This window comes from Oncorhynchus nerka, linkage group LG8 (genome assembly GCF_034236695.1).
Source record: "Oncorhynchus nerka isolate Pitt River linkage group LG8, Oner_Uvic_2.0, whole genome shotgun sequence".
Lineage (NCBI taxonomy): Eukaryota > Metazoa > Chordata > Actinopteri > Salmoniformes > Salmonidae > Oncorhynchus > Oncorhynchus nerka.
The window spans coordinates 31,221,815-31,232,707 of record NC_088403.1 but is presented as its reverse complement, the minus strand read 5'-3'; the positions used below and the strand labels follow the sequence as shown (position 1 = coordinate 31,232,707).

Here is a 10,893-nt window from a genome sequence, read left to right as displayed (position 1 = left end):
ACCTGGAATGCATTTAAATTAACAGGTGTGCCTTGTTAATTTGTGGAATTTCTTTCCTTCTTAATGGGTTAGAACCAATCAGTTGTGTTGTGACAAGGTAGGGGTGGTATACAGAAGATAGCCCTATTTGGTAAAAGACTAAGTCCATATTATGGCAAGAACACCTCAAATAAGCAAAGAGAAATGTCAGTCCATCATTACTTTAAGACATGAAAGTCAGTCACAAAATCCATCAAGCGCTATGATGAAACTGCCTCTCATGAGGACCACCACAGGAAAGGAAGACCCAGAGGTAGCTCTGCTGCAGATGATAAGTTCATTAGAGTTACCAGCCTCAGAAATTGCAGCCCAAATAAATGCTTCACAGAGTTCAAGTAACAGACACATCTCAACATCAATTGTTCAGAGGAGACTGCATGAATCAGGCCTTCATGGCCAATTTTCTGCAAGGAAACCACTACTAAAGGACACCAATAGTAAGAAGAGCCTTGCTGGGGCCAAGAAACAGGAGAAATGGACATTAGACTGGTGTATATTTGTCCTTTGGTCTGATGAGTCCAAATGTGAGATTTTTGGTTCCAACCGCCATGACTTTGTGAGATGCAGAGTAGGTGAACAGATGATCTCCGCATGTGTGGTTCTCACTGTGAAGCATGGAGGAGTAGGTGTGATGGTGTGGGGGTGCTTTGCTGGTGACAATGTCAGTGATTTATTTAGAATTCAAGGCACACTTAACCAGCATGGCTACCACAGCATTCTGCAGAGATACGCCATCCCATCTGGTTTGCGCTTAGTGGGACGATCATTTGTTTTTCAACAGGACAATGACCCAACACACCTCCAGGCTGTGTAAGGGCTTTTTTTTACCAAGAAGGAGAGTGATGGTGTGGTGCATCAGATGACCTGGCCTCCACAATCACCTGACCTCAACCCAATTGAGATGGTTTGGGATGAGTTGGACCGCAGAGTGAAGGAAAAGCAGCCAAAAAGTACTCAGTATATGTGGGAACTCCTTCAAGACTGTTGGAAAAACATTCCTCATGAAGCTGGTTGAGAGAATGCCAAGATTGTACAAAGCTGTCATCAAGGCAAAGGGTGGCTATTTTGAAGAATCTAAAATCTATTTTGATTTGTTTAACACTGTTTTGGTTACTACATGATTCCATATGTGTTATTTCATAGTTTTGATGTCTTCACTATTATTCTACAAAACGAAAATAGTAAAAATAAAGAAAAACCCTGGAATAAGTAGATGTGTCCAAACTTTTGACTGGTACTGTTACTCAGTGCACATTAGAGTACATATTACTGTTAAAGCTCTATTATTTCTCATCTGTTTTGCAGTAGATGTTATAGATGTGTGAGAGAAACTGGTGAGAAGGGCTTTGGGATGAGTTAACTTCACCCCTGAGCCCTCTCTCCCTACCCCGGCCTCATCTTATTTATACACTTACAACAAAAGACAGAGGGGGAGAGATTGAGCCCCTGATACATTCAGAAAGAGAGAGAGAGAGACAGAGCAAGAGAGATGGACAGGATGAGTGAGAGAGCGTTAGAGAGAGCGCAGTAACATATTTACATTTTATAGATAATCAACCAACCTTAAAGTGCATTCTCAAATGTTTATTTTTTTCTTGCAAATATACACAAAGTGATGTGAGTAACTTGAAGCTGTGAGTAATTGAATAGAGATGGAGGGCGACATTTTCGCCGTGCAAAAGAGCACAAATCTGTGTGAAAATACCGTAAACCTCATTATAATCTGGCAGTGTGATTCAATTATACATTTTTCTTCAACGATCTGTAATCCCGCTGACAGATTATAATGAGTTTTACAGTATTTTTACACAGATCTGTGCTCTGTTGCACCCCGAAAATGTCGCCCGGAATTTCATGATGACGATGGTGATTATTTCCTGTCTGGGGCCTGAAGACTGCTCACCCTGTTTTTGGAGATCGTGGCATGGGGAGAAGCGGGAGTAAAGAATTCTCCCCATCTAAATGTGTACTCAAAAAACCTGGCTTCCAGTGCATGTTGAAAATAGCTGATTTGCAATGTCGTAGAGGGGAGTTGTATGATCATTCAGTGTCTCTTTCCTTTATGTGTCGCTCTCTCTGGCTGTTTCTCTCTTTCTCTCTCTCTTTCTCTTTCTCTTTTAATCACACAATTACACCTGTACCAATATACACACTCCCAGACAAACATGCACTTTGACTGCCGACAGAGTAGTCAGTGTAGTAGTAGTAGTGTGTTAACGTGTCAGGGAGTGAAAGAAGGAATAGAGGGGGTTTGATCAGTAGGTAGGGCTGTGGTGGAAACTGGAAAATGAATAGTTGAGACGTCTCAGAAGTTGAAAAACACATTCATCATCTTCATTACGCCGGGAAAACTAGCCAAGTCAGTGTAACGCATGCCCATCGCCAGCCCGAGAGACGCCAGGCCTGCATGCCACTGTTTGCCAAATGGCTAACTTTTACGCCCGCCTGTCATTGTGGCCCGTATCCCGTGGCTATGGTGGCTCCGAAGCCGAACAGAGAGGAAATGTTCATGATTTTTTTTCTGGGGGAATTTGCAGAAGATAAATGAGAGGTTCCAGGTAAGTGAAAGAGTTTTTCATGTTTTTTTTCTTCTTTGCCTTCCTTCCAACGGACCCCAGTCCCACATTTGGCAAGTGTGGAGGCATGGACGTACCAAATAGTATTTTTTTTCTGCCTTTAAAAAAATAAATACTTCCATTTTTTTTTGGTGCACAGAGACGTTCCTGAACGTTCCCGGAGTGTTCCAAAGGGAGCCTGGCGGTGTCTGTCTGTCTGTCCGTAACGAGACAGTGATTTACAGACTCCCTTGTTTCTCCATAGCTCCTAAACAAGGTTTATCCCACCGAGTTGCAAAATCCGTGGCAAGCTAAAGCAGATTGGCAGATACACACTCTTTTTCTTGTGTTACATTATACCAGTTAGTCAAAGTCTGTACATTTGCCCCCAGAAGGAGTTAAACCATTTCTGGAGTTGACTAAGTTCAGATGCATCTGAGATTAGGCAAGACACTGAACACAATACCTCAGGGTTCCTCAACTGAAGGCCCGTGGGCCAAATGTGTCCTGCGGGTGGTTTTCAGAGCAAAATGTTTATTTATTTATTTATTTATTATTATTATTATTATTTTGTTCCATTGTTGGACATAAGACTGTAAAAACACCAGGAAATCAGCTTGAATTGATTTAAGTATTCCCACCCATAATAGACGTGATGCAATTATAAGCAAGGTTTGAAATTATCGTTTTAGTCAAATATTCTATATGTTTGGGCTTCTTGCGGTCAATTTGCAGTCAATTTGTGGCTGAATCTAGTTGATGATCCCTGCAATCCCTGTTCTAACTAGAATTAAAACACACACACGCACACACACACACACACACACACACACACGCACGCACACACAGGTCTTCTGTCATGTCACAAATAAACCCCTTTTCTGTGTGTTGTCATTCCTGCTGTACTAGAACACTGGAGAAGCCCTCTCTCTCTCCCCACAAACAGATCTCTACTATACAGTATCATCAATGCTGTGTTCTCACAGAATCTCACAGAACTGCCTTCATTTTGTGCCCGTAACCTTTTCCTTTCCAGCCATGCGAGGACCCACGACATCCACGGAAGAAGTGGAAAACATCCGAAAGAATGAAAGAAAGAGAGAAACCCTGTTCTCCTTCTCCCTCTGTCCCGTGTCTTTTTCTCTCTGGCAAGAGGAAAGGCTCCTCTGTGGTCTGAGTGTCCCAACTGCTCTGTCACTGGGCCCACCTTTGACCCACCTTTGTGTAGTGCTGTCTCTGGTGCTCCTCCTCTTCCTCCTCCTCTTCCTCCCTACCTACCTCCTCCTGCTTTCTGGTGATAGTTACTGATTGCCTGTCTTGTCTGAGCATCCATGTTCAAATTCAATTCAAAAAGGGTTAAATCCTTAATTAAGATTATAAAAGGGAATTCAATTAAAGACTCTGGGGGAACTAATTAAACAATGATACAGGATTAGAGTGAACATCTCAGTTGCAGCCTGATCTAACGTTACATAGAGCTACCCACCCAAACCAAAAACAAACATCGCTCCAAACAACTCCCCCTCCTCCAACCTGCAATATGCCCCCCTCCCCCTAACAGTACAGTACAACGGCCTCAACAAGCAAACTAAATCCTGTTGCTGTGGCAACCCCCGAAACCCACGTCATCCACCCACCCCCACCCATCAGCACCTCCTCCCTCATCCACCTGTAGAAACAGGGACCAGTAACCCTGCCTGTTTCTCAATAACACCTCCGTCATGCCGTCATCCCAGCCAGCCGCATGCATTCTCAATCTGACACGCTCTCCGTGTCTGTCAGCCCGTCCGTCTGTCCTCACCATACCTCTGTCACTAATCTACGCAACCCTTCTGCCTGTCTGTGTTTCTGTCTGTCCGGCTGCATGGGAGATCCTACTGTTCTACATTTGTTTTTTTGTTCAGATTTTGTATTTTCTTTCATTTTTCCCTCCTTGAATTGCGGTTACATTAATAGCAACCAACTCTTGTCCTCCTGTTTTGTTACAGTGCATCGTTACTGGTTACCATTACTGTTCTCCTCTTAGCTGTAGTGTACTGCTATGGATTCATTCCTCCCTCTCTTCAGTGATTATTTCCTGTGTAAGTTCTGCTCCAGTCTAAACAACCCCCCTCAGAAGGCCTCCTCTAAACTGGCCTTAGAACTGTTGATTCCTTGTAGCCCCTTAGGAGAGTCCTGGGGTCCTCTCTTCTCCTCCTCCTCACCCTTTCTTACACAACCACCCACTCACACACACACGTTCACACGCTCATACACACGTGCACACACCCTCGCACTCAAGCATGCACACGCTCACAAGCACTCACATCTATACACCAGCACGTAATTGCACAGTCACCCATATACACACACGCACAGTCACCCATATACACACACGCACAGTCACCCATATACACACGCACAGTCACCCATATACACACACGCACAGTCACCCATATACACACACGCACAGTCACCCATATACACACACGCACAGTCACCCATATACACACACGCACAGTCACCCATATACACACGCACAGTCACCCATATACACACGCACAGTCACCCATATACACACGCACAGACAGGCACAAACACACACGCACATACATGCACATACGCACTCATACACACACACACCAAACCGTTAGTTGAGAGACAGAAAGCATCCATTCATTCGTGAACACTGCTTCAGAGAGTCCTTCACTTTGTCTACCAAACCTTCCCAAACTAACCGCCTGAGAAAGACCAGTAACGGGCCAAGCCAGGGGTGACGGGGGGGGGGGCTTTAGTTACCCCTTCCTCACCAAAATCCCCCTCCATAGGACTTTGTACATCAAAGACAGTCCTAGTTCCATTGTACTGAGTGGCAGTGCCCTGGCCTGTCCCCCCATTCAGTTCTTCAGAGAGAGATGCTCATTCAGAGCCTAATGACTCTGACGTCCCAGTGAAAGACTCCCACTCTTCCCAAGGCCCAGTAGAGCTCCTCACCACCCCAGCCCATCCACTCTAACACAGCGTTTGCTCATGCATATCTGTGTATGCTCAGCTGCATATCTGCATGTTCATCTTAACCGTAACCCCATCCCCGACCTTTCCCCTCTCCCTTCTCACTTCTCACCCCCCCCCCGCCAGCTTGGGAACATGGTTTCCAGCGTTGACTGTTAAAGCCAGTTGTGATGTGTTCCATAGACAAACAGGCAACCAGCGCTGCCCCCAGACGACCTCCTTCTCCTCTCCTCTATGCATGCCCTCTCCATCGCCCCCCCACTAGTCCCCAACCCCATTTATTCCTCCTCCCATTTACTTCTCCCATTGTGGCCCACGATGGGACGGGATTTCCTCTCTCTTCTTCTCTCTCATCCCTTCATGTTGTCATTCTGAAGTCCTTGTAGTTGCTCCCTCCCTCTGTAGTGTCTGTTGGATCTGGTGGCTAGCATAGCCTCTTACCCGTTGGCGTCACCCTCTCCCTTTCTTCTGTTGTCATCCTCACCCCCCTGCTTCTTACCCAACACTCATGCAGCTTGTCTTGGACATGTTTGCTCATCCTTCCCTCTACTCCTCCTTCCTTTCCTCTTCCCCCTCTTCCTCCCTTTCGGATGTGAGGGAATCATTGCTGAGTGTGTGTGGCCGTTTGATATGGAAGACAGAAACAGCAACGGCTACAACATCAACGTCAACCAACTCCCCCACACCCCCACTAAATTATATTTTTATTTGAACTTCTATTTTTGTCCCCTACCCCCACCCTTACCCTCATTTAAACTTTTTTTTTTTGCTATCTGGGACTTTTGGATTTGTTTTTGGGATTAACACTCTAACAGGGATTTTGGCGCTTTTTCATGGCTTCTTGCTTCTTGGCTTTGGTTTTGCTCGAATGCCAAGAGGGGCTGACTTGACTTGACGTCTCGGGCGGCAGCGGGCGGTGGACATTGGGCTTCTCATTAACCTTACTGCTCACTGTTTGTCCCCTTGTCACTTGTGTTTTAGAGAGAGATGAGGCTGCAATTGAGAGCTCTGAGTTCAATGCCACGTCAATAGCTGATGTGGACAAGCGGGTGAAACGGCGGCTTCTTATGGGTAACTCTTTTCTTCCTCTTTCTATGTGTTGCCATGGCGCTTGTGCTTGTATCCTCCCCTTTCCTCTCTCTCTCTCTCTCTCTCAATTTTGTATTTTTATTTTTATGAAAGTCCTTGGTACCCTCTATGTCCACCCACAAGGTCCCAGCCTGTTGGTAAACTTCTCCAACCCTGCTCCCACCTCTCCCCATCGCCCGTCTCGGCAGAAGAGACATGTTCTCTAGAGTTCCCGCAGTAACTAACAGTTACTCCTGTAGGCAGCTACACGTCCCTCCAAAGATTAGACTGGTGGTCAGGCACTACTCCTCAAGTACTGCGGAGTCTTTAGACATAAAGGAATGTTTATGGACAATGAAAAAGGTCTTGAAGAACTCGGGACTTTGACCATTTTGACACGGTTTCACTGTTCACTATTAAGGTGCAAATGTTCCTGTGAGGTTTTAAACACCCTCAGTCCTTCCTTGCCCCTGATGATACTCATGGCTTGGAGGGACAGTACACGAGGAGGCGTTCCAGATCCATCCCATTATATCTTTGGCGTTGCCATGGAGAACATCTCAGCTAGTATCTTTGAAGGGTCTCTATCTGCAGAGTCCCTTTGCCTATAATGGATGACATAGGGCTTCATTCAATCAAATCCACCACCTGGAAGTCTCCGGGTGAAGACAAATCATCAATCTTATGTTGTGAGAATGTGTCTTTTGGATTCATTTATTCAATAAACTCTACTGCTGTGCTTGCCTTGCCTTCTTCCAGATAGCGGTTTTGATTGAATAGACACCTACGTCTTTTAATGTTGGTGACCTTTATCTTCCCATCCATCCTATGGCATCATTTCCATCTCAGTCCCCTTGGCCAGTTACGTGTCCTAGCCTGACCCTTGCAGTACCAACATATCTGAAGCCGTACTCCTCAAGGGATGTCTTTCAGAGGGCCCTTCACAGTTCATTATTACCATATGCCCCTCGCCATCTTCCCGTTTCAGACTGCCACCCTACTCCTCAAGGGATGTCTTTCAGAGGGCCCTTCACAGTTCATTATCACCATATGCCCCTCGCCATCTTCCCGTTTCAGACTGCCACCCTACTCCTCAAGGGATGTCTTTCAGGGGGCCCTTCACAGTTCATTATCACCATATGCCCCTCGCCATCTTCCCGTTTCGGACTGCCACCCTACTCCTCAAGTATGCACTCGTTTGGCCTACAGTACTTGCTATTCAAGTGAGCATTATCACTCGAACAGCCACATCGTGGCATAAAGAGCTTTCATGCAAGCCCCGGGCACCGTCATGAGAGACAGGCTCCAGATACTGTATCTACACTGTAGGTTCATCAATGGATGACTCAGTCAATTAGTATAAAACTCATTTCAATGAATGTACAACTGAATAAAAAAAGTGTGAATAGTGAACCCTTTCCCGACTCAGTGGAGGAAGATGCATCCTTTCAACAGTAGTGACTGACTGTTGAAAGGAAATCACTCCACGGGGTTGGTGGGAAGGGACGAACAACATGGATCTCAGACAACGTATGCCAACCAACTCCTAGATGACACCGTTCTGTACATAGTCTGTCCCTGTGACCCTTTCTTTTCCCTCTTTCAGACCTCGAGGCCCCTGTGAAGTTCTACCTGACTGTTAAAGTGTGGTTGCAATATGTCTCCCTTTAATGGAAATATCTCAACTAATCTGGACTAACCACTAAACCAGACTAAACGGGTGAACCCCCACTAATACCTAACTAAAACTGCACTTCCTTAAACCTGGGAGCCTCGGAGCAGCATTTCCCTCTCGGTTTCTTATGGTTCTGTCTGCTTTATTTGACTCTTTTGTTTTCAAAGGCAGAAGTGGATCCAGTACAATGTACAGCCTGTATGTTTACCAACATGGAGACCTAAGTCAGTCAGTCATGCAGACATCCCGGGCTCGTATATATACTGTTACTGTTATGTGTTCGTGCCTGCAGGATTTCTCCCATACAGAGGCAGATCTTACTTAAACAGGTGACGACTTTGGCCAGTAAATGGGTGAGGGGGGCTTGATTGTAGATAACACAACTCCACCTATCTCCTCTAAATGTTCACTTTTCCATCCTTCTCATCTTCCCTCCGTTGAAGAATTCTTCCCCAGCCTGATTCAGTTCCTGTTGTTTTCATACCTGATGACGTCACTGTTGATGCTCCTCCCCTTCATTCCAACACTGTATCCGCCATGTTTTCTATAACCCCCATCATTGGATATCTCTGTCTCTCACAATGATTGATGTTTTTAGCCCGCTCTATATGACCTGTGTTATTGAGATGTTTTTAGCCCGCTCTATATGACCTGTGTTATTGAGATGTTTTTAGCCCGCTCTATATGACCTGTGTTATTGAGATGTTTTTAGCCCGCTCTATATGACCTGTGTTATTGAGATGTTTTTAGCCTCACTTTTTTAGTTGCAGATTTTCTTTCCTTCTTCACAGGTCTGATTGCCATTGTCATCTAATTTCCACTAGTTTAATCTCACTTCATTCTTTCCAAGCAAGTCAAAATTATAATTGAAACAAATTATCTTTAGCAGGGGTGAATAGACCTACTGTAGGTATTGCTATAGTAGAGGAGGAGACTATGGAAGTCTTTAGAACAGCCCTGAACTGGCCTGGTCTGTCCCGCAGCAGCATGTTAGATTTGACACCGTGCTCCATTTGTCTGCCTGCTTTGACACACGGCGTTCCGGACTCTCTCTGTACTTCTGCTGCTGCTATTTTCTCTGCAGACACTGCCGTAGTCCTTGTCCCAAAGCACTGGAGCCCAGATTGATCAAGACAGATTAAACTGGACCTGGGCTATAATGAAAAATCGATGGAGGAAAGCATGATAGAGAGAGAGAGAGAGAGAGAGAGATAGAGGGAGAGAGAGAGAGAGGGAGAGAGAGAGAGATAGAGGGAGAGAGAGAGGGAGAGAGAGAGAGAGGGAAAGAGTGAAGAAAGTGAAAGCACAGAAAAAGTCAGGTCTTTTCAAAGGCTGGGTGTGAGAGAGAAGGGGGGGGGGGGGGGTGCTGTAGCTACACTGACCTCGGCTGCTGAGGAGTCCAAATAAACCACTCACCTAGGACAGATGAGCTGGGCGTGTGTGTGTGTGTGGATAGCGTGATTCCAGGACGGGGGCAGCGCTGACAGCTGGATTAGGTGCCCATGACAACAGTGAAGGGGGATCCTGTTAGCTAGGCCCTGCTGAAAGACGATCGTGCCCCTACAGCTCAGTCAGTATGTGTGTGGAGGGTTGATGGGACTTGGCATGATGCTTAATAAAGCACAACCACTCCTCTTTTCTCATGACTCCCTCTTAATCAATAGAACATGTGTCCTCTCTGAGAGACGATGTCTTACTGAGAGAGCGAGAGGCTGCATGGAGATTTGACTGGTCAGCATGTCTGTGTGTGTGTGAAGAGTATGTGGGACGTGTATGTGTGTGTGTGTGCGTGCGTGCGTGTGTGTGTGTGTGTGTGTGTATCTCCCCACTCCTGATGTCAGCAGAGCAGGTCAGTCAAGTCTGCCCAGAGCATGTGTGAGCATGGCAGGCATCTTAGAGATGGATGAGAGGAGAGAGAGACAGACAGACAGAGAGACAGTGAGGTGTAGGGGCGTGATGATGGGGTTATGGGGTGGGCAAGTCAGGGGTGTCTCTGTTGGTTTGTACTGGCTCTCAGCCAACACACCACTGGCCCTGCAGCCGCTGCTCACACAAACAAGACAGACGAGTAATCTTCATCTGTCACCACGGAGATGAGAGCTGGTTCCCTTGAACGGATCCCTCCAACCGTCAATCTCCCCCAGAATGTCTCCCAAAGAAACTCCCCCAAAACCCTCACTACCCTTTTCTAAAAAAAGAGGTATTACCCTGTCCCTCTTCCTCTGTCAGCATCAGCATGTTGACTAGAGCCAATGAAATTGAGACACAGGGAAGTGGAAAGGATGGCTGTGAATAGAAGAGCGTTAGCCATTGTAGCATCGTTGCAATACAGTGTGCATGAGACATAAACATTCAAAATGGGAGAGGGGGGGTTCAGAGGGGCTGTTCGGGGGTAGGCTGGGCATGTCCAGTACATCAATCAGAGTGTGTTTTGGCGGGTCTGTGTTCCTGTGTGCAGCCTCTTGCCCTGGGGGTGGGCGGGCCTGGCTCATCAGAGCAGGAGAGGGGCTCTGAGCAGGACTCACGCTAAGCTAATGATAGGGCCCATTGCTTTCAGTAGTATAA

General features: G+C 46.3%; 1 protein-coding gene across 7 annotated transcripts in view; it reads left to right on the top strand.

Annotated features, from left to right (window-relative positions):
• The window catches only part of LOC115133129 (signal peptide, CUB and EGF-like domain-containing protein 1), a 160,949-nt gene that overhangs the window by 75,600 nt on the left and 74,456 nt on the right, over positions 1-10,893 (top strand). For 2 of the 7 annotated variants that reach the window (XM_029666042.2, XM_029666041.2), the window contains exons 7-8: positions 1,852-1,905; positions 6,567-6,656. The exons of 2 other annotated variants lie outside the window; for them this stretch is intronic. In XM_029666042.2, the coding sequence (XP_029521902.1) occupies positions 1,852-1,905; positions 6,567-6,656 (144 nt within the window). The remainder of the gene's footprint in view (positions 1-1,851; positions 1,906-6,566; positions 6,657-10,893) is intronic. 3 more of the 7 variants (XM_029666044.2, XM_029666043.2, XM_029666045.2) reach the window with 2 other exon arrangements.